Below are 24739 nucleotides of genomic sequence, written 5' to 3'. Positions count from 1 at the left end.
CATGGTGTGTTATACCATGAAACCTATCATGTACATATCATATACAGCTTCTGAATGACAGTTAATGAGGCAAAATAAATGTCAGTGAAAACTGCACTAAGTAAAAGTTCCAAGCTGCATTTCTGATTGAAGAGTTCATAACTTCAAGTTTTAAGGAGTGTGTCCTTGTTTTGACAGGTCATACAGGACCCATGGTTGTTGAAACACTGAAACTTGGTATTGCTATTCTAAATGGTGGAAACACCATAGTTCAACAGGTAATGCTTTTCTAACTACTGTGAGTCTTGCTTGCATAAATGAGGCGAGTAATTTTGTGAATTTTAGTGTCCTGTTGTTTAAATTAGTGCACTTAATTTTAAGACTAACAGTGAAGAAATATCAGTGTATTTTTGGTGCAAGAGCAATTATATTATTTTTTTGCCAGTGAGTTGCATTTCATGGAACTAATTCAAAAAGACTTTAATTAATATAATTTTAATATCATGAACTATAAGGGTACTTACTTATTTTACTATTTTATTTTAGTTTATAAATATTAATTAATAATTATAATATATTGTTAACATTGTGTTTTTTCCCTTCAAAAATATACAATGTTTAGAAAATGCTAGACTACCTAAAGGAGAAAAAGGATGCTGGATTCTTTCAAAGCCTCTCTGGCTTGATGCAGTCCTGCAGGTAAAACCATAAATTGCATTATTACAAGTTCCATTTTATTCATGTTGGTGGCTTATTGCTCAGTGCAAATGGATGTGTAAGGTTTGAATTACAGGAGTCACAGGTTGTAGAACTCTTGTGGGAAAGTTTTGTGAATCACAGGAATAGCCTGTTAATCTTCTCGAGTATTCTTCCAAAGGAGAAAGTAAAGCAAAAGACAGCACATGCCTTTGAAGGTTTAGTTTGAAGAGGCAGAAAAGTAAAAGATAATGGCTCTTTTACTGATCCTAGATTCCTCAAGGTTTTTGTCTGGTAGGTTCTGAGGATGGAGGAAAGCCACCACTAAGGGAGAGACTGGGCACTGGAGCTTTACTAAGCTGTCAGTTTCTGCACATTTCTGGCAAGTTGCATAATCTCTGTCTCTTCTGAATCCTCTGCATAGGTATCGGGTTTGTTAGAGCTGGCATGTGACCAGTGAGACGGTAGTAGTCCATTCCCTTGAAAAAACAGCTCAAATCAGTTAAGGTAAAGGACTCCCATACAGAAGATGGAAACTTGCTGGTGTTTTTGATTACTCTTAGAGTAGACAATATCTTTTTCTCAGAACCAGAAGGGTTCTGAAAGAGGAGACTGGGAATTAGAAGTATAGCAGCTGTATGAATAGAGGATGAAATGTGGAAGGAATGCATTGAAGAAATTATTTTGAATAGTTGCAGCCTAATTAAATAATATCTGTCTTGGATTTTTTTCATTTATGTAAAACACTTTAGCAGAGATTTGCTCAGACAGGCCCTGCTGCGATATTATTACCAATTGTGTATATGTATTATTCAGGACTTCATTAAAAGAGGTATTGACAAAACTTGAACATGGTAAGAGAATGAAAATGATCCTTTAAGGAATGCTTTCAGTTTTAATGATGTCACTAGATTGAATAAGTGACGGCACTGCTATTTAACGGAACTAAAATTAGATAATGATAGAATTATATTGGATGGTTTGAACTAAAGTATTCCAACTGCATAGTGAGAAGAATCATGATTTGCTATTCCATGTGCTGAGCTATGCCAAGTTAACAAAATAAAATTCAGATGTCAGTGTTTTTTGACCCTGGAAGATATGGAACCTCTGATTACATTTCTGTTTTCTGCATAAAGATTCAGGAATTCCTTACATCTTCTGAATAATATAACCATGAATAATATATGCAGAAGCAATATAATAAAAGTAATAGTGGCAACTTATTGGAAAACAGTCTGAGAAAGAAACAACAGCAGATTGTCCTTTTGGTGGTATTATCTTTTTGGTGTTCTTTATTTAAACATAAAAAGTAGTATTTCAGGCTCCTTTTCCACTTCTCATTTGTACATGAAACCATGAATTACATTATCAGGAGTGAAGTTAGGTAAGTAGTGAGACTTGACCTGAGACTCATTTCTTTTCAGAGTTGGACACCGGACCCTTAGTTTCATCCAAAGCTCATTAACTTAATACGAATATTAAATAAAATATGAGGCAATGCATGTTGTAGTGGGTCAAGAACAGTTGTTGAAGGCCTCTAAAAATTATGTAGAAGATAATTATTTTCCATTGGTTACTATAGTCATTTTTCATGTTTGTGTTGTTTTTCTTTTTCTTTAAATTTAAGTGTTCTTGACTTGAATGCCTTTGAGAGACAGAATAAAGCAGAAGGCCTGGGAATGGTTACTGAAGAAGGAACTCGTAAGTAGAATGAAATTGATTCCAGCAGTGCTTCAAACATTATTTGTGCTTCCTTCTTAAACTAGAACTGTTATTTACTGTGGCTTGAGGTTTCTATTGTTAAATTTGTTATAAGTAATTCTAGGCTCTGGGTTCTGAATATGCTCTTTTTTTTTACAATATCTTTAACAATAACTTATAAGAAAAATATTGTAACTTCCAATATTCTTATCTTGTATTCTTGTTATTTTTCTTTGATCCACAGTCATCGTTCGTGAGCGTGGTATGTTTGGGTTTACAGTTTTTGATACTATTGTTGCAAAAGTGTGTTGCAAATACACAGAGAAATCTCTCATTGCATCTTCTCAGATATCTTTAGGTTTAGCTTTATGGTCTGCAGCAGGTTGTGTGTTTAGCTTAAATACAGAGTTTGATGCTTACTACAGAAGTGTCACTCATATTTAAGGCATGATTTTAGTTATGACTAACAATTTACTTATTAGATATATATCCCGTTGCCTTTTTTTTTCAAATTAGTGTTGTTTTTTTAACCATGGATGCATTGGAGTGCTAAATACTTTGGCTCTGCTTTTTCTGTCTCAGTTTTTCTTTTCATTATTATCAGTCTGTTTCTTTTAAATTGCTTTAACGCTTTCAAATACTGGTTCTTTTATTAAAATTCCAGTTTAAAAGGTTACTGTAAGATTATATGTTCTGCATAATCAATCATAACAATTGTCACATAATCATTGTATTTATATATTTTAAAGGTGAAAAAGTCTTGCAGCATGATGAATTTACTCGAGATCTATTTAGATTTTTGCAACTTCTCTGTGAAGGGCATAACAATGGTAAGAGAACTTAATTAATTTTGTAGAAAATGAGTGGTGAATCTGTTCCTAAACAGAGTGCAATAGAACCAGTACTGATGTTTTCCTCTAATGCATTAAGTTTTCTGAGGAGAAACTTGCATGACAACAATTTGAATTGCAGAGTTCAATTTGATTTTTTAAGTCTTAATTTAGATTTGGTGTTTAGTATATTGCTAGTAGAACCTGTTCTAAGTTACCTAGATAACAATTCTTCAGTTATATATTTACATTTAGATCTAAAGTTCAATTTCTACCACAGAAGCATCTGTATCCAACAAGACATTAAAAAGAAGGCATTCCCCATAAAAATAGAAAAATAATGTTGTATTTTTTCCCCTTTACATACTAACCAAGCATAAATCACTTCTTATTTCAGATTTTCAAAATTACTTACGTACTCAGATGGGCAACACCACAACAGTGAATATTATCATTAGTACTGTTGACTATCTCTTGCGTCTTCAGGTGAGTAAAAAACAAACAAAAATGAAGTAAAACATATTTGCCTTTCCTTCACTTCCTTGGATTCACATTTTATTGGAATCAAACTTAAAAATTCTCTCTAAAAGGATACCTAAAATTAAGAATTTTTATTTATTTCTTTTTTTCCTTTGAAAACAGATGACATTTCAGAATTCTGTGTGAAATTAGATGTTTGATAATGGATTTCATTGCTCACTACTGAAGAGAGTGAAAAATGAGAAATATTCCATATATGCTAAATTTAATTTGAATTACTCATTCAAGTTTTTGTGATACAACTGCAGGCAGTAAATACTGCATAGAGAATTCAAAACTAGAAAATGTAACACTGCTTTTTTTCTTAGGAATCCATCAGTGACTTCTACTGGTACTATTCAGGAAAGGATGTAATTGATGAATCAGGACAACGTAACTTTTCTAAGGCTTTGGCTGTCACCAAACAAATATTCAATTCTCTTACAGAATATATCCAGGTAAACAGAATGTATTTCTCAAGGTACTAACAGAGAAGTTCTATGCTCACACAGCATGATCATATTCTTTCAAAAATTTCTAAATGCTTTGCACTTTTTTTTTTTTTTTTTAATTTTGATAAAGTTACATGGAATCACTGGACCAGTGTAAAGTGAAAACTAAAACACACAAACAGCAATGTATTTAACAGGATACAATTTGGTATTTATGCACTAGATAGCCAGAGGTCTTGGAAAACCTTCTCATGTAGCTTCATGGCTGCCTGAAACTTTTTGATTTATTTGTTTTGGTTTATTTGACATAAATAAAAGATTTGTTTTCTTATTTTTTTAAGGGCCCTTGCATAGGTAATCAACAGAGTCTGGCTCATAGCAGGCTGTGGGATGCAGTTGTTGGCTTTCTTCATGTGTTTGCCAATATGCAAATGAAACTTTCACAGGTATTTTCAACGTTAATTGTCACTGTGCATTCACCTTTACTAAAACCAAACTTGACATTTACAGCTCAATTATACCTTTCTGATAATGATGGTGGCAGTTTTTCCCCTTCCTCCCTGTTGCCAAAACCGGAGGATCTGTCAGAGCAGAAGCACCATTAAAAGCATGTCTCCCGTGCTGAAGACAAGCAGGCCAAGAGAAAAGATGAGAAACATCCAAACAGGGAGGGAGTGTGACATTTGGTCAACTTATCCAGTTAATTAATTAAAGACACTGAGCATGGTGGCACAGGCAGTGTTCATGTCACTGTACTGAGCACAGTGTAGTCCCACTCCACAGTGCCAGGATTCTGTGTTCTTCTGTGACTTCTGCTTAATGTATCCATGCAGCCAAGCTCTGCACTGAATGCAACAGTAATTTCCTTTCTTATTCAGTGTGTCTGCTATCCTCTGACTTACAAGATTTCTTCCCACCCTATAGAAATATATCAGAATTTTGAGAATGGTATTTAGGGCCTTAATTTCAAACACAAATTTACATTAGACTTATCATGTTCTGTAATGAAACCAAACAGTTCCAGTCCTCTTTGAGTGGTAATGCATTCTGCTATTAAATATTGCCAGTGATGTGAAAAAGGATGGATTCTTTCTGAGACAGATACTTTCATATCTGTGTAGCAACCAAATTTTTTTGTTCCTGCTGTCTCTTACCTGCACTTTGGTACTCCTTAATGCTTTAGGTTAACTTTATAGTGTTAATACCTCTGTAGTAAGTTGCATGTTGTATTAAACTTATGATAGCAATCATAATAAAATGACAATCAAATGTTGCTGAATAATGTGAATGAAATTTAGCTGATCATCTTTAATACCATTTTTCTATAAATTTATTTAATTTTCTATATAAATACAAATTAAAAACAATCCTACAGTCCTTTTTTTTTTTTTTTATAGGACTCTGCTCAGATTGAATTGCTTAAGGAGCTTCTAGACCTACTAAAGGATATGGTAGTCATGCTTCTGTCACTGCTTGAAGGTTGGACCTGCTTTTCTTTATGGTCAAATATGATTATCTCACCTTCCTAGTGTAAAGCACAATTATTTTGTTCATCTTTCTAAACTGCTTTTTAATTGCTATTATGTAATTTTGTGGGGAAAATACATTCTTCATAATTATTTAAGAATTATTCTGGAATATACATAGTCATGAAATAGAGGACTGCTAGAGAGAAGCATGTTGTAAGAAAAAAAGGCTAATATTTAAGAACATTTTTGTTCTGTTTTCAGCACAAATATGAAATGTCATTATTTAAAATGTAGCTGTCAAATAACTTTCTGTTATAACACACTACTTAGGTAACGTTGTAAATGGAACTATTGGAAAACAAATGGTGGACACGCTTGTAGAATCATCTAGCAATGTTGAAATGATTTTGAAGTTCTTTGACATGTTCCTGAAGTTAAAAGATCTGACCAATTCAGATGCTTTCAAAGAGTACGATCCAGATGGTAAAGGAATCATTTCCAAGAAAGAATTTCAGAAATCAATGGAGGCTCAAAAACAATACATACAGTCAGAGATTGAATTCCTGCTGTCCTGTACAGAAGCTGATGAAAACGACATGTTTAATTATGTTGACTTTGTGGAAAGATTCCATGAACCAGCCAAAGACATTGGATTTAATGTAGTAGTATTGCTAACAAACCTTTCAGAGCACATGCCTAATGATCCACGCCTTCAGAGCTTACTTGAGCCTGCAGAAAGTGTTCTTAATTACTTTGAACCATACCTCGGGCGTATTGAAATAATGGGTGGGGCCAAGAAAATAGAAAGAGTTTACTTTGAAATCAGTGAATCCAGTAGAATGCAGTGGGAGAAGCCACAGGTGAAGGAATCTAAAAGACAGTTCATATTTGATGTTGTAAATGAAGGTGGAGAGCAAGAAAAAATGGAACTTTTTGTGAATTTTTGTGAGGACACAATTTTTGAAATGCAGTTAGCATCCCAGATCTCTGAAACAGATTCATCTGAGAGGCCCGAGGAGGAGGAAGAGGCAGAGCCTGCTTATGTAGTGGATATTGGAGATGATGAGGAAGAAGCAAAGTCCCTGGAACCTGCTTCAGCTTTTGCAGTGGCCTGTGTTGCAGTGAAGAAGAATATTGCCAACTTTTTTAAAATGGTCACTGTGAAGAACCTTAGGAAACAATACAGGAAAGTTAAAAAGATGACAGTAAAAGAGATGGTGAAAGTGTTTTTCTCCTTTTTCTGGATATTATTTGTAGGGACATTCCAAATGTTCTTTTCTATAGTGTGGGGAGTATTCCAGATTCTTTGGAGCACTGTATTTGGGGGTGGCCTGGTTGAAGGAGCCAAAAACATAAAAGTTACAAAAATATTAGGGGATATGCCTGATCCAACACAGTTTGGAATCCACGATGATGTTATGGAAGCAGAAAAAGCTGAAGGTGTTGAGCATGGCATAAGAGCTGAACTTGGGGAATTTGTGAAAAGTGAAAAGGGAGAAGCTGACATAATTGCAGACATTTTTGGCATTCCTACAAAGAAAGAAGGATCAAAACATGGCCATGATGCTGGACTTGGAGATATTTCAGAAATCCTTGGTACTGAGATCCAGACACCATTGGAAAACACAGTTCATAAGAAAAAAAGATTACAGGTAAATTGAAGAGATTTTCAATTTCTTTTAAGATGATATTAATAATGATAATTACAATAACTACTAATAAACTACTGAATGCTAATAACAGATAATTTTATATTTAACTGATTAATATATGTTATCAGTAAGAACCTACTTGATAATCTCTACACATTCAAAAGCCAACAGGAAATTTTGTCATAGAAAAATTCAGCCCAGTATTTAGATTTCAGTGCAGTAAATTGTTATTGTTCATTTGGACTTTATTTAAAACAGAAACTGCAAGTGAATTTCTAGTCATAGTTTTTGTTTTAAATGATCTATGGTCTTGTTTATTCTGCACACCCTATATTTTCACAGTATACCTCAAGTAGTTTTGCAACATATTATCTCCATAATAATGCCTTATCATTAATATTTTTTTCTATATGCTTTGCATGTAATACAGTATCCTTTATTTCCAATTATTTGAAATACATTTGCCTGAATTTATTGTTAGTTTAATTTTTATTATGTAATTATTCTTTACTCTTTTTCCAGTTTATAAACAATTTATTTTGTTCCACTCAGCTAGACTGAAGAGAATATTTTTCTGTATAAAATGTAGGTGGAACTAAATGTCAAAACCAAAATGTATTTATCATATTTGGAAGGCATTATGTTTCACTTTACTCCTCAGGTCTAATTTTCTTATTATTATTCAAAAATATCTTTTCTTTCATCATTAACTCACCTCCTTAGGATACTCTTTCCAGATATTTTCAAGATAAATCTAAACTGTGCAAGTTCTTAGTGCATTATTTTCTCTTAATTTTTATGTTTTTCTCCATATTTTGGTTCTTGCCTAAACTGAACTAAATTTTTTGCATTTGTTTTTCTTGTTTGTTTATTAAATAATTTTTATGTGTGGACTTAAAGATTATAGTATACTAAAATTCTGTCTCATTTAGCATAAATACAGTGTGGTATTTAAAAATAACTATTTTAATGCAAGAATCTTGGGAGATATAAGTAAACACTTTAGAATTTTCTTCAATAGTTAAAGTAAATATTTTTATTCAAGTCCAAATAAACACTTTGATTTATTCTTCGCTTTACTTTGATTTATTCAATTCTCACAAATGTGTTTGATACTATTAATGAAAATGCTCCGTAATTTTTGCAGATAGTTTGAGTCTCTAATGTGAAGTCAGTTATGTAACCTATCCAGCTTTTACCTTTAATATGTTATCTAGTAAAACTTAACAAAGCAAAGTTTGCACTAATTCTGTATTACATGAATTGCTGTTCATTTGACACTGTGTATATAAATGCCTCACATAATCTAGTTAGAGGACTGGATAAAAGAACAAGTGGAGCTCAAGGCAGAAACAGCAGTGTACGAATCAAAAAATTCCTTCAGGACATCACTGCGTATTTCTTAGGCATCTGCAATGATAAAACTCACACAAATGGGTAGAAATAGAAAATCAGGTCTATATACTGGAAAAGTGTACTGATAAGGTCAGTGACATTTATATATAGCCAGGGAAACTGCAAAGTAACCTATAGAATCATATATGATGAAGCCTTTTAGGACTTCGCTTTTACTGTAAGGTTCTAAAGGAATTTGTGCTGAGAGTTGTGTGGGTTCACAAATCAGAAAAGAAAAGTAGTAGTGACATAACAGTTTGCTGATCAATCTAATTAGTGGTAGCAATAAAATCAAGAGCTAACTCTGAAGTTGCCTTAAAATAGCAGATAAAAATCAGTGAATTGATGAATACAGGAGGAAAAGTTATAATTTTACCTGTAAAACGCTTCATTTCCATCTCATTGCTACTGTTCGAGTATGAAATCTTGGGAATATAATTGAGTTGTACAACAAGATCTGTTCAATGATAATGTCAGTCAAGCAAACTGAAATTTTGAATTGTTGAGAAAGGAAGAGAGAAAACTCCCATATTATTATGCTCCATGAACCTTAATTTACCTGTGTCTTAAAGACCAGGCTTCCTCATTTCAAAAAGAGTGTGATAAAACTGGAAAAGATTCAGTGAAGATCAATGAGCTGTTAAAACCTGATATGGAACAAATCTTGTGTACGGAATTAAGTTAAGGCTCTTCAGTCTGGAAAAAAGAAAATTGAGAGAGCATATATGGATAAGATGGATAGGGATTTATTCATTCTTCTAGCACCCTACCCCACAGAAGAACCAGGCACCATCAATATGGTCTCTCAATTACCCTCCACCAGCTTGTGATCCTAGGAGAGACTGTGAAAGAGTTAAACCTGCATCATTTTCTGGGCGAGGTTCCACAGATAATGTGTGAGATACACAAGGCAAGATCAACTTTATAAATTCTTTCCTATATCCTTTTCCTATGTACTTATGAGAAAAAGGCATCTAGATGAGTGGTGGCAGAAACTTTAGATAACTGTATATAGGTATTAACCAGAAATGCAGGACCACTAGATGTCTTCTGTCTAAGAACTTCAAGAGAATGCAGAAGAGGATTAAGAGTTAAGAGGTTTTTAGGGAATGGAAACAAATTTTAAGCACTTTAGATTTCTTTGTGAGTCTAGGACATCAGGGCCTGTTCTTCTTGGACTTCAACTGAAGCTTAGATATTCAAACTGCATTTGAAATGAGTTGACTTTGATCTTGTAACATCAAGCCTAAAGGTGTTTGATATCCAGGCCCCAGGTTCTTTGCTGCAGTTAGCCAACTGTAAAATTGTGTATTGGTTTTTCCTTATCTCAAGGGAAAGCTGTAAACACACACTAAAGAGGGTTGTGTGGTGTGCCAGTAAAGGTTTAATGAACCATCAGCCCAGCAAAGATAAATATCTTGAAGAAAACATTGTGTAAGTTGAAGTTGTTTAAAGTATTTTGTCTGTTTTCAGTTGCATTACTTCATCATGGCCAAGTAATTGTAATATCTTGATATCTAGATATTTTTCAGATTTTTGATGATAACATTAATATATTGTTTCTTCTTTCAATCAGTAACTCTACTGAGTTTTTGTGGGAGACTTTAGTATCAGGACATGATTTGGATGTAGCTACCTTCATTCTCAGCTGGTCACATAATTTGCCTGATCACTGTGTATAATTCAGTTGTTCAGTCAACTGGACTAATTAGAGTATTGATAATACTATACTGAAAAAGACTATCAGAAAAATTTCTGCCTTTTTTACTGTTAAAATATAGCCTGAGGTCCCTATCTTTAAAAATCAAACACTTTAAAAGAGCAAAGTGTTATAAAAATATTATTAATAATTTTATTTGTTTCTTAGAAGATGGTAACTAAAGTTACCAGAATTTTATTTGAATGGATCAATTTTGATGGTTAAAATAATTTTTGCAGATATCTGAAATTGCAAAAGAAGCTGGAACACAAAGGAAAACAGAAGCTGAGAAAGCTGAGTAAGTTAATTTTACAAGATTCCTGCTTAACTCTTTGGTAGTTCCTAATGCTAAATAATTTGGCCAGGTATAATGCAAGAAATGCTCAGGATTCAAAGAGCTTTATGTACACTTTGTCTCATTGCTATTTTGAAAATACACTAAGGGGTGCATACTAAGTATTTTGCGAATATATAAGATGACATTTCACTAAGCAACAAAATGGCAATCTGATTTTTGTGACCCTTGACAATTATGCATATATAGACCTGTGGCCATTGTCTTTTTGCAAATTCACATAAAAATATGCATAATTTCCCTTAAAAATGGGCACCAGTCTTCAAAGACCTCTGCAATTTATCATTACTGCTTTCTGCTTTCCCTACTGCTCACTACAATTTTCATGCAACAATATTGGATCATTAAAACCCAAGATTTAAGTAACCCAATCATTTTTACTTATAGCTGTATTATCAGTTCTTGAGTTGTGAGGCAGCAGATACATTCCTTTGTCTGGTCATCCTATATGTAACTGCCTAAACAGCACTTAAAATACTTCATGTGCTTTAGCAGTATCCTACTATTAAGGAGCATCCTCTCTGCCTGGACCTGCAGCCACATTGTAGTAACAGATTAAAATATTTGTAGACAGACAAAATGTGTCCCAGGAATTTTTACAGATTCAAAAGGTATACAAAATTTTCTTTCTCTTTTTTTTTTCCAATTTGTTTTATGTTTAAAATATTTACTTCAGAGTAATTTATCTTTCTCCTGTTATCTGCCAAAGTGAATTTTTTAAGTGTGCCATCAGGGTCAATACTTTAGGACCATCATATTGATGCCTCAACATTATGTTACACATATGGAAATGCAGCTTTTTTTCCTTTTCTTTTTTGTTAGTGACTAAATTCCTCTTTTGCTACATATAGTATAAAAACTGAATTTCAAAGGTAAACTTTATGAATTCAAATTCATTCAAAATTAATGCATTTACATTTGGCTAGATATTTTTGTTTAGTTAACTTTTCTTCTAGCATGGAAGATGGTGAGAAACAAGATAAAGCAAAGGAAGTACAATCTGAGCAGCAAGAAGAGGGAAAAATGAAGAAAAAGAAGAGAAGGCATGGACAAAAAATTGAGAAACCAGAGGCTGTTATGGCTAACTTCTTCAAGGCTTTGGAAATTTATCAAATAAAGATGCTTGTAAGTTTGTCTTGAATTCTTTAGTCATTGAATTATAGAGAATGGAATGGAATGGAATGGAATGGAATGGAATGGAATGGAATGGAATGGAATGGAATAGAATAGAATAGAACAGAATAGAACAGAATAGAATAGAATAGAATAGAATAGAATAGAATAGAATAGAATAGAATAGAATAGAATAGAATAGAATGGAATGGAATGGAATGGAATGGAATGGAATGGAATGGAATGGAATGGAATGGAATGGAATGGAATAGAATGGAATAGAATGGAATAGAATGGAATAGAATAAAATAGAATAGAATAGAATAGAATAGAATAGAATAGAATAGAATAGAATAGAATAGNATAGAATAGAATAGAATTTTTTTTAAGGGAGAAATGTAATCATAAGGGAAATTTGGCATGAGTGTTCAGATGATTGGCTGTAGTCAATCTCCTGTGATTTTATAATACTTCATAGAGTTATATAATCAAGTGTTTGTGTGTGTAATTTCTAACTGGAGAGATTAGCTTCCTGAGCTCCTTTTTAGGAGCTCCCTATTTTCCATAATCTAATTTCTAGAATCTTTGCTTTTTATTTTTTTTTGTTCTTAAAACCATGAAATGGTTGAATTCTCTGAAAACTTTCAAATCATTTTTTTCCAGTATTCTAACATATCTTCCCACACTTTTTTCTGTTTCAGTCTTCTCTGACTTAAAATGTTGAGGCCGTTACTTTTAATTCCATTTATCATGAAAAGGGGCAATAAGCTACCGAGAAATGCCCTTGGTTATTATAACTGGTGTATAAAGGCAACACAATCATGTATTTACTGTTTTAAAAATCTTGCTATCTATTTTTTCTTATTTTGATATTACTCACAGGTTTTAATTACTTTGTTTTTTTTACTTTCAGCACTACTTGGCAAGAAATTTTTACAACTTAAGGTTTCTTGCTCTATTTGTTGCATTTGCCATCAATTTTATTCTTCTGTTTTACAAGGTAAGGTTATGCGTTTTTCTTTAAATATTTTTGTTAGTACCAGATGATACAATAATTTAATGTTTGTAACTATTCTGTTTTTATTTTACTCAGGCTGAATGAAAAGAGATTTATTTAATTTCTCCTTTATTGTTGAGTTTCTCGGCACTTTTTAATTTAATCACATAAGTCTTTTATTGTTTGGACTGTTAATCTTGTTTTGGGAAAATTGAAATCTACTAAAATAACTCAAATATCAAAGCTTTTGAATGATTTTTCTCTCATTTATTCTCAAGATATTAAGAGACTTTATTTAATCTGGTTATTCTCAGTTACTTCTTTTTTTTATAGTAGGCTACAGTTCTTCTTGTTTAGCTCACTGATGAAGAAGGCTATACATTCACGCTTTAAACCTAATCTTAGAGGTTCACCTGAATCTAGAGTTGTTTCAGGTTCTGGTGTATAAATCCTTTTCTCCCCATTCTCTTCTGCTTTTCTTTGAGTCTGGTGGGTGACAACCCATTCTGTTGCAGAGCAAGACAAAAGTTCATGTCTATCAGTGCAGGTCCATCTGTCATACATAGGAAAGGGTCAGTGGGAGTCAGACAGGACTGAACAGGACTTTAGCTGTCAAAACAGTCAGATAAAGCTGTCAAAAAAGTGCCCCTGGGGATTTTATTTTAAAGGGCAGATTTTGAAAGTCACTGGAAGAATTTAGGGCAGTATGTCAGCTGATGAAATACTGTATATAATTTGTAAGTTCTAAACTGAGTCATGAAATAAAAAGTTATGAACAGTGTACAAGTCAATTACAGGAATATTTTACTTCTCTTTAAACTCGAGTAATCAGGAACTATGTAGATTACAAAAAAAACCCCCTAATTCAGTCATAATACATAACCCTGTCATTCCTCTCTTCTTCCAAGAAATTGTTTTTGAATGTTTTCATTAGTTTTAGTTTTGCCACAGCATTGTTAGGGAGATTTGTAAACTGCCTGTATTTGCTTTTTCCAGATTTTCTTTTCAGTGACATGACATGATGTGGAGACTTCTGCTGTGCAAATGAAGAATGTTTAAAGCTAATGATCTATCATCTTCCTTTGAGCAAGCTTTGCAAATATCATGTATCATTAGGGTAAAGGGAAAGGTTTTAAATTTATTTTATTTTCAATGTGCTTAAATTTTTCTCAGGTGACAGAAGAGCCACTTGATGAAGTAGAGGAAGACTCTAATCTCTGGAACTCCTTTGCTGAAGAGGAAGAGGAGGAGGGCATGGTGTTTTTTGTTTTAGAAGAAAGTACTGGCTACATGGCACCTGCTCTCAGAGCACTGGCAGTTATTCATACTGTCATCTCCTTTGTCTGTGTGATTGGATACTACTGCTTAAAGGCCAGTTCTTAGTCTTACTGCTAATCTGTTTGTTAAACATTGGCTATGTCCCCAGGTGGTTGATGTTGCTAACACTGGAATAGCTATTTGTACCTAGCTGTTGACAAATTCTCACTGCTCAATAGGTTGGTGTTTTCCTCCTGTATTCTGACCAGCAGAAATGGAGTTACCTTCCTTCCTAGCAGTGTGTGTGTGTTTTGGATTTGTGGTTAAAACAGTGCAGGTAACACAGTCACATTTGGATATTGCTGGACAATGTTTGCATAGGGTGAGGGCTCTCTCGTTGCTTTCCCCACTGTCATCCCTCAGCAGGTATGCTGGGAGGGGTCACAGCCAGGACAGCTGGGCCAACCAACCGGAGTGATATTCCATGGCATGAAGCATCACACTCAGCAATAAAAAGTGGTGTGTGGGGGAGGATTGGGACCTGACTGCCAAGCTGGCCATTGCTCCGAGGCTGCCTAGGCATTGATCTGCCTGCGGGAGGTTCTACTGTGATGTTTGGTCTTACATTTTTAGTGTTATAAAGAAGCAAAAATACAAAAGCCATGACAGAGATGGCCACTGTCATTTTCACAGGTGCCTCTGGTTGTATTCAAGAGGGAAAAGGAGGTAGCTAGAAAGCTGGAATTTGATGGACTATACATAACTGAACAACCAACTGAGGATGATATTAAAGGACAATGGGATCGCCTCGTTATAAATACTCCGTAAGTAAAATTAAATTACTATATGCTTATAAATATTATAGCCCATTAAGCCACTGATCTAGAACCTTTTCTGTCCACCTGCCAATTCATTAATCTAAAAGAAAGGCATTTAACACCTTATATTAGATGTTAACAGTAGTAGAGTCTAATGTGAATTCCTGTATTATTTTTTTACTTAATGAGTAAGATGATAACACATACATTCCACCTCTTTTTCATTTTCTAGTGTTTGCAAGGATTATATATTTTACCTCACAATGTCTCTCCATGACATTTCACATATTAGTCTCTATGAAGAAAGTTTTAAAAACTCACATCCTTTCCAGTGACTCTATTTCACTTGTACAGTGATATTCTCCTCCCTTTCTTTCCCATTCCTTGTTTAAGAAATTTGTATGCAACAAGAAGAGTAAATCTAGTGAAAAGCAACATTCCTAGAATTTGAGTAGGTCTGACAGTAATTTCTGTCAATTTGTAGGCATTAGCAAATAGTGTAGTAGTTGCACACCGATTCTAAGAGTCTCAATAAGCTGCAGCAGTTTGTAGGAGTGACACAGACAAACACAGCCCATAGCAGGGGGTGTTGGAACTAGCTGATCTTTAAGGTCCCTTCCACCTATGCCTCCATGATTAGAATTTCTAAAATCCTGGAAAATCTTAAATGCTTTTTTCCCCTACACCTAAGTTTAAAGAATTTTTCTTAATTTTATTCAGCACTATGGACTAACACAAATTATTAAAGTTACAACAAAAGGTAATTGAGAAACTAGAGAGCTTGCTTATTTTCCAAGCAGTTTCTTTCACTATTGATAGCAACCCATTTAGATGCCCAGTAAGTTTATCTTCAGCAGAAAGAAGCATGAATAAATGAAATATATTGTCAACATATCCATAATGACATGCTGTACAGTCTGTTCTCAGCATGTTACACTGTCTGCTGGAGTTAAACTAAAGATTTCGGCTAATTTAAGCAGGCTAATCCTTCCCTCTGATGTTAACTGTGTCTTGAGGTTTAGTGCAAGTACTATAGAATCAGAATTAACACTGCTGGAGGGTACCCAGTGTTCTGTATAAACTGAAATGTGCTTTCTATAACTGGAAAAAAGTAATTAAAAGTGCGACGTACCCTGACAAATTATTGGATGTTTTTGGTAAAAGAGAGAGACACAAGCTGGCTACACTATAACATACTTCGCTTAAAAGACTGAGAAATCAAGAAAAAAATTAATATGGAACATTTGACTAGAATATACTATCTATTTCAGTCACTAGAAACACTTGCCTTTACCTGGATTAATTTAATTCATAATTCCAAATCAGAAAGGTAAAAATCAGAGCATAGTCATTGAGAAGTTTACCTCACATCCCAGCAGAACATTGTTCCGAATCTCATTTTTCTTGCTTGCTAGCACTGACTTTATTTTACCAATATTGTCCTTGAGTTTAAGTAGTTATTTTTCTTTTACATTCCTGCATATTTTGTCAACTCTGTACTATTTCCAGGATAGAAGGACAGAAAAATCTTCAATTTTGTAGTGTTTCCTGCTAACCTGCATTCCTCAAAATGGATATAATATACAGTAATATCATTAGAATGAGCAGTTACTGGATACTGCTATATATATAAATATTTGTTATATATTGGAAAATGATCTTCTTGAATTTTCTTTGCAAGTTTAATATTTTTAAATTTTCTGATGGCAAACAGTTGACTGATTCTCAAGTGTTCAGCCTCTATTTGAAATTTAATCTGGTGAACTTAAAAATGATTTATGCTTTAAGAGTCTCTTATTTTTCTCTGAAAATCGTTGTCTGGTTTGATTTTTATGGCTAGGGGTGATAAAGTATTTATTTAGGAGATGAATATTGCAGTGACTAACCTGCTATTATGGAATTGTTAAGCTTATTAGGTGATAGTATGTAGCCTGCTGTCCTTTTGTAGACAGTCATATCTGTGGATGGGAAAAAGAAAGGGGGTATGGAGGGAGAAGATGATATTGCAGCAAATTATGATTAATAGCAGCTGTTGTCCACATGAAAAGAAATCATTCTCCTGATTTGAAGTGCAGTGAGTGAACAAAATTTGCAATGATCAGGAACATGGTATTTTCTCTTTTTCTCACTGTTTTCTTCCTTTGCCCTAACAAGTTAAATAACTAGAAATATTTTTGCCTCATCTATGTAGGTCTTTCCCTAACAATTATTGGGACAAATTTGTGAAACGGAAGGTAAGCTTTTTATATTTATATTATGTTTTTAAGAGCAATAATCTACTATTTGGTTAATTTGGATATCTGTATAATATGCTGCTGTACACATAAATACAGAAATAACTGGGAACTGGAATTTGTTTTATGAAAGTCATTGTTGTGTTAAATGTCTCAGTGAACAGGCAGCTGTGGCGTAGGTGGGAGGAGGGAGGAAGACAGAAGGCTGTGGTTTCCTTCCTAGACTCAGACACTTGAAATAACTTCATGCTGTCAATCAGCCAGCAGGTCTAATTTACAATCATTGTCATCTTTAGGATACAAAGCCCCCTCAATGCCCTAAAAAAAAAAAAAAAAGCTAGCTTAAATGACAGAAAATTATACATAAGCTTTCAGATAATAGCCTTTAATGCTTCTATTTTTCTTTTTTATGCTACTCTGGTTTCCTGGGAGTTCTTACTGTTCTAGTAGTGTTAATTGTGAAGGACTTCTTTTTTAATTCCTGGCAACTACTGGTCTAAAGTATGTGAATGTCACTGAGCAGCTTCTGTGAGCAAAAGCTTCTCTTCTTCCTTTTCTAGGTTATTAACAAGTATGGAGACTTATACGGAGCAGAACGCATTGCAGAACTTCTGGGCTTGGACAAAAGTGCCCTTGATTTTAGTCCAGTGGAAGAGAGCAAACCAGAAGAGGCATCTCTTGTGTCATGGTAGGACTTCTGAACTTCACTGACAAATTTTGTGTTGGTATAACCTCACCATCAAAGATAAAAAAAGATTTCATTTTGAAACTGTTGTGATGTTTTCCTCAACATGGGAAATCCAAACGGATAAGTCTTCCTAGGGAGAAAGTAAAATAAAATAGCTTTTTGTTTGTTCTAAAACACAGTTGTGTTATAAAAGTAAGAAAAAAAAATCAGCAAATTTATGGTGACTGGTATAGTTGGCCACACTTTCATTTTAAACAATAATTAATGCAGCATTTAAAAGGTCTTATGACAGAGTTTATAAAGCAAAGGACAGAAAAAGTATTGATAATAATTATTGAGACAAGAGGTGTCTAGTGCAGATTCAGAGATGTTTTCCTGACTTAGTCAGTCAAGATAAGAGCTTGAAAGTGTCCCAGTCCCAAGTGATTTATGCTCCTACAAGAGTTGGTTTGCTCAATATGTAGGATGCACAAGAAAGACTTCCCTTTCCATGCCATCCAATGGCTAATAAATGATTTAGAATATTGCAGAAGGAGTTACATTTTCTCTTGGTTATTCTGGCAGTATTTTACCTTAGACAGAACACTTACCCATTGAATTTAAGCAATCTGTGTTCCACATTTCACTACTTTTGGCACAGATTTTTATTTCTTAAATCTAGAATATGGTAGTGTCATTCTTCATGAAATTTACACCAGTTTTGTTGGTTTAAAAACCTCTTTATGGTGCTCATAATTAATGAATAGTCTGTGAAAAATGAAGCACCCAGATCATTCCAAAAATGAGTAATTAATTTTTATTGCCACCTTCAACAAAAAATTCTTAAGTGCCAAAACTAGTTTGCTGTTTGTAAATACAGAATTCAATACTTTTGACATTTATGCGTTTCAAAAATTTTGTATTTCTTAGGCTAAGCTCCATTGATACAAAGTACCACATTTGGAAGCTTGGAGTTGTTTTTACTGATAATGTAAGTATGTTAGTGTAGAAGAATACACTTTGATTTAGTCTAAACATGGTTGTATGTCTTCCACCATCTGCTTTTATTTTAAACAAACATACACAAATAATATTGCATTACAGAGCCATTTAAAAATATTTTTTTTCTGTCTTGTGATTAGACTAAAGGATGTTTTAATCAGAATTATATACTGCACAATATAGATGGTTATAACTGCTATTGTAGTACATTCTTTATTAAATTAATGATTTAGAAGGTGGCTTAACAGTTACTGTTAGTTGCCCATATCAGTGACAGTGGGCAAACCTCTTTGGTTTAGCCTCAAGGAGTAACCCGGGGGAGCATTCCCACTCAGGTAAAGAATCTACACACACCCCTGGGAGTGCTAGAAATCCCTGCCATTAAAAAGCAGGACTGAGCCTTCACAACATAAAGTGATTGACTGGAATTCACATGTACCCAGGCTAGTTATGCTAGCTCAGCAGAGCACCATTCATTGCTTGCTCTATCGGGAAACACCTGCCTTCCATATTCCTGCCAGTGACAGTAGCTGTCAGGATATACAGGTTTTTCACATCCTTGTGATGGCTGTTTTTGGGGTTCTTGAGTGAGGCTGGTCCCAGCATTTTCAACAGCAAAAGCAGTATGATGTCCCCCTCCATCACTGGTAATTTTCAGAAGATGGGTGAAGTTTGAGCTGTTTAATCCCTACACAGGCAAAGTGCCCTACTACAACAACTTGAGTGACTTAAAAATGCTACGTTCTGTATCCAACAATCCACATCAGCACCTGCTAACCCTCTGCCACTTTTCACTTTCTCTGCAGTCATTTTTATACTTAGCTTGGTACACAACTATGTCTATCCTTGGGCACTACAATAACTTCTTCTTTGCTGCTCATCTGCTGGATATTGCTATGGGTTTTAAGACATTGCGAACTATATTGTCTTCAGTCACTCACAATGGCAAACAGGTTAGTGCTACATGAAAAGTTTTGAAAAAAAAAATATCTTTGTAAAAGTACCGGGAAAAAAAATCTCTTGTACTGGAAATATCGGAATGCAAGTAATTTTTATCATAATAGGATTATCTTATCTTCTACAGCACACTTAATACATGTTAAATCCTATGAAATTGTAACAATCTATACCCATAAAGTGATGACAGATAAAGAAGTGTTGTACCCAATAGAAAACACATCATTTTAGAAAAATACAAGAATATGAATTATTACCTAACCAGCTCTTTCTATATTCTCAATGATGAGCTGATTGGTGATAAATATTAAGAATACACAATCCCTCCTTAGCTACAGCAGTAATAATGATCTGGGCACTGAGATTTCAATACCTGGCTAATAAAAATGGGCTTAAAGGTGTGGGCATTCTGCACTGTGAAATATGCTTCTATGGCACTTTGTCATGCAAAAATCAGATTAATAAAGTATACTTCTAAAGCTAATTGTTCAAATTTCTGCAGGGAATCATGATCTGATCTCCAAAGAATACATGTGCCTAGCTATCATTACAACAAAAAACAAGCTTTATAGTTTTAATCTCACATTTAAGAAATCTAAATTCCCCAAAATATAATTTCAAACATACACATTCCATTCCTTCTCAAATGAAGTAACATATATTCTAAGCCCACTCCCATGCCTTGCTAGATTTGTCAAAACATTTTAAACCACATGATGTTTTGAAAGAGGCATAAAAATATACCCACACAAGGTGATGATGTGTTATCATCACACAAACAAATGAAATCTCTGGTTTTATACTATTTATTTTACTTCAGATGACCAATTTGGTATTAGTTTTAATGATTGTAATGATTTATGTATTTTCCTTACAATTTTTTAAAAATGTAACAGTCAAAACTGAGCATAATTGACAAAACTGTTTTAACTCAAGACCATAGCTTTTACATTCTTAACAAGCAATGAATATTTTTTCCAATTCTGTTGTTTTTCTGGCTAGTAAATATGACCACTGAAAGACAGCTGCAGATTTCTGAATTGAAATGTTGACTTTGGAAGCATGCTGACAGATTTGCAGATAGTGATAATTGATCAGCTTGTCCTTCAGTACTCTTATGTTTCTTTTAAAAGAGTAAATTCTGGTTGTTACGTTTTCAAAAACATGTAGCTTTCAGTAAACTGCTCTCCAGAGCTGTATCTTCTAACAACAGCTCTAACAGACAATATAATCTAGTCTCATTAACTGTTAAACTTTTTTCACCTAATGATTTTATTTCCTTACAGGCAGGACCTAGAAATTATTTACTCTTATCAAAATTATTTTCTCTCCACTTCAGCAATGGCTTTGCTAAACAGCTTTGGAAGAGAAAACAGACTATGATAAATCTTTTTAAATCCTAATAAGTCCCAGTTGAAATTGTCAAATTATCTAAAGGGTTTTATTTTAATTATTTAATATTTATTGTATATCCAGTGTTTCAAGTTACTGTACTTAAACTTTTAAACTAAAGAGTGTAAAAGACTGCTTTTGTGATACAGACATAACTACTGTCTTTAGTTTCCTTATTGGGAACGGTACAATATGACCCATTTTCAATGTTTAAGGCAATGCACCAAGCAGTCATGTCTCTTCTGACAAATGGTACTGAAACCTATTTTCCTGTCATGTCTCCACACACAGCTTGTGCTTACTGTGGGACTCCTCGCTGTAGTCGTGTACCTTTACACCGTGGTGGCCTTCAACTTCTTCCGCAAATTCTACAACAAAAGTGAAGATGAAGATGAACCAGACATGAAGTGTGATGACATGATGACGGTAACTAAAGCATCACCTGCATGCCTCAAATATCATCCTGAACTTTCAAATGGATACTTTAGATAGAATGATAAGTAAGGAGCAATGTGTTCATTGCTAATTCCATTGGGTTCTTCTTCTTCTTGATACACATCATTTTGGAAATATGAACAGTCTTGAAATCCCCTCTGCATTCTCCAGTGGTCTAAACTCAACAGCAAATAGATGACACGTAGGAAGGTATTCTGAAATTTTCTCCTAAATACTGTGGTTTTTGATGTGCCACAATGCTTTTACAGCTGAGGAGGGCAAACCCTCAAAGTAAAAGAGGAATTCCTTTACAAACTGGTCAGAGCTTCAAAAAGAAGCTGCGTTGTCACAACAAAGAAACCCCACTTGTTCCCAATGTTTGCAAGTGTACAAGCTCTTCCTGTCCTTATTTAGGTTATATGAATTATGTGATGTTATAAGCACTAGTTATAAAAGCGTGCTCCAAAATTACAATTAGTAATTTAGTCATGAAGAAAGAAGTCAAGGGTGAGAAAGCAGAAATTACAACTTACTAGGGGTGATAATCTTATTACACCAATTTACAATTTGATTTCTACTCATCACCACTGAATGTTATTTCTGTCAAAATAACACATATTCTACAGATATATATTAATGTATGAAGAGAATTTGATTTTCTTACTGTATACAGAAAACACAAATTCAGGTATTAGAAAGGTGATATTCTGAGTTTGGGGCCAGCTGATATCTCCCATGGAACAGAAATTCTCTGCCCTGCATTTTACACCAAAGATAGCATAAAACACCTCAGAACAGAAGTATATCATGGACTTCACAGAATGATCCTCCCTATTTTTGAACTTTCTTTTCAACACTTAGTGCAGTTAGACATGCAAATTACGGAAATTATGAAACCTGCCCAAACTTTGTGAACTGAATACTCTGGTCATAAAATAGGTGTAGGAATAATCAGAATAATAAAACTATACAACATTTTAAATCACTGTATCAAGTGAGGCAAATAAAGTCTAAGCTACATTAAGTGATATTAAATTAGTACCAGCATCTTATGACATCAGTAAAATTGCATTATAAAAATGGATGTATAGCTTTGTTTAGTGTTTGCTAATGCCAGGTTTTATACTCATTATTTAACACCCACTGCTGTCTAATGTACGTAGTCCAGAATACTGGCTGTGCTTAGAGATAGATATTGTTTTAACTCACACTGTGTGGCTGAAGGCAGTTTACAAGATTCTGTAACAAATCATAGTGGAACATCAGTAGTTTATCATTCCTTCCATTCCAAAATACTTACAGACCTTAAATATACAGATTATTAAAGATTTTTTTGATTAAGATTTGCATCTGCAAAAAATAGGACAATACTTTTTTAAGTGATTTCTTCTGGATTGAACTGAACAGAGTTTGTTTCACAGATCACAACTAATTCACAATATAATAAATCAGACATCCAGTATTGCAAAATTAATTTATCTAGAAATCACCTACAAACAGGTAGATCTACTTGTTTTGAATATACCACTATTTATTTTATGGCAATATTTTCCACATTTCTGAAATTCACTGCAAGACTTTAAGAGATGTCTCTTTACTCAGAGCAAGATAGAATCTTAGTAATTATCATAAGGAGTAGAATATAGATAAGTTAATATAGTAACAGTAAATACAAGAAAAATACCCCCAAAATAGTCTCAGTCTGAAAGACCCTCAGAGTAAGGAGCAGATAACAGCTAATATTGACTCCCCCTCTTAGTAAGTGTACTTAAAGGTGGACTCACATTAGTTTAGACAGTAACAGATTTTTGGTGCAGTGTGTTTGATACATGAGAAATGATATTATGTGTTCTTGTTACTATAAATAGTCAAGAGAATTAGCAGATCAGAATAATTAAAAAAAACAAACAAAACCCAAAAACCCCAAAAGAATAATTAATGATAGATATACTTGTAATTTTCCTCTTTCTTTTTTAGTGTTACCTGTTCCACATGTATGTGGGTGTAAGAGCTGGTGGTGGCATTGGAGATGAAATTGAGGATCCTGCTGGAGACCCTTATGAAATGTACCGAATTGTCTTTGACATCACATTTTTCTTCTTTGTTATTGTTATCCTACTTGCCATTATTCAAGGTACCATCACTTACTTTAGTAGACATTGTTCAAAATTAATTCATCATTGAAAACCATATTTATATTTGAAGCAAATTTAGCAGTATTGCTGTAGAGACTTATTTATGAGTTTATAAAATCATTAATTCCGAAAGTAATAATTTTATACTAATTCATACATAATATGCCTTTTCCCGAGTACTACACAAAGTCAAAGCACAAGGAATGTAATTTATGTGGGTTGCAGTGTTTATGAACATTTTTATAACTATCCAGCAATTATGAACCTTGTGCAGGATCACTGTTTGTCACTGTTGGACACAAAACGATTCACACAGACACAGCTTGGGGGTGGTGAAGGAAAAGAGAGAACTTTATTTTTTCCTCTCAGAATTTATAAGTTTCTGACCACGGCCAGGAATTGGATGGTCAGGATAACACCTTCCCAACCGCACTGGCCGTGAGAGATGTCCATCACAAGACGTGTAACAGAAAGAATGTACACATATCTATGTTTACAGTTCCTGTCCTGGGAAAGTCGTTAGAAACTATGTCAACAAAATTGAAAAACTGTGTTTTCAGGGTGACAGCTGTTCTCCTATACTAAGCATTTAAACTTGGGAGAGCCTTGCTGAAGTCTCTTCCCACTTTTAGCCTGGAATCACCACAGCCCACTGGGGAATGGAGACCTTCCAATTAGAAAGGGTAAATGACATGGAGAAAGTCACCATGGCCAAATAGCAACTTCCTCCTTTCTTTAAAGGCTTATTTGCAGTTTTAATTGATTTGCAGTTGTGGTTTACGGCAAACAAGAATCCTCCTCGGTGATGGGCAGCATTCAACACTCATTGCATAAACTGTTCTAAGGCTGTTAGGTAAAAAACCGGACTGCACCTGGTGGCAAAGAAAAAATGTAACACATCTATACTGAGAAAAAGTTACAAATGTTACAGTCCCCAGAATGATCCAATTCTTTTCTTAAAATGTTGAAAGTGGAGGAGTAA

At 34.0% G+C, this 24739-nt stretch overlaps 1 protein-coding gene across 13 annotated transcripts in view; it reads left to right on the top strand.

Annotated features, from left to right (window-relative positions):
- Positions 1-24739, top strand: part of RYR3 (ryanodine receptor 3) — a 199910-nt gene that overhangs the window by 171246 nt on the left and 3925 nt on the right. For 10 of the 13 annotated variants that reach the window (XM_015630068.2, XM_015630065.3, XM_015630067.3 and 7 more), the window contains 21 exons: positions 178-257; positions 602-678; positions 2306-2379; positions 2624-2641; positions 3129-3209; positions 3607-3695; positions 4058-4186; positions 4522-4626; positions 5578-5659; positions 5980-7301; positions 10635-10693; positions 11707-11875; positions 12777-12863; positions 14034-14231; positions 14811-14941; positions 17127-17169; positions 17730-17857; positions 18767-18827; positions 19645-19791; positions 21479-21613; positions 23600-23756. In XM_015630068.2, coding sequence (XP_015485554.1) covers positions 178-257; positions 602-678; positions 2306-2379; positions 2624-2641; positions 3129-3209; positions 3607-3695; positions 4058-4186; positions 4522-4626; positions 5578-5659; positions 5980-7301; positions 10635-10693; positions 11707-11875; positions 12777-12863; positions 14034-14231; positions 14811-14941; positions 17127-17169; positions 17730-17857; positions 18767-18827; positions 19645-19791; positions 21479-21613; positions 23600-23756 — 3372 coding nt within the window. The remainder of the gene's footprint in view (positions 1-177; positions 258-601; positions 679-2305; positions 2380-2623; positions 2642-3128; positions 3210-3606; positions 3696-4057; positions 4187-4521; positions 4627-5577; positions 5660-5979; positions 7302-10634; positions 10694-11706; positions 11876-12776; positions 12864-14033; positions 14232-14810; positions 14942-17126; positions 17170-17729; positions 17858-18766; positions 18828-19644; positions 19792-21478; positions 21614-23599; positions 23757-24739) is intronic. The other 3 variants (XM_015630070.2, XM_015630077.3, XM_015630072.3) reach the window with 1 other exon arrangement.

Source organism: Parus major, chromosome 5 (assembly GCF_001522545.3).
Source record: "Parus major isolate Abel chromosome 5, Parus_major1.1, whole genome shotgun sequence".
Taxonomy (NCBI): Eukaryota; Metazoa; Chordata; class Aves; order Passeriformes; family Paridae; genus Parus; species Parus major.
This window is presented reverse-complemented; position numbering and strand designations above follow the sequence as displayed.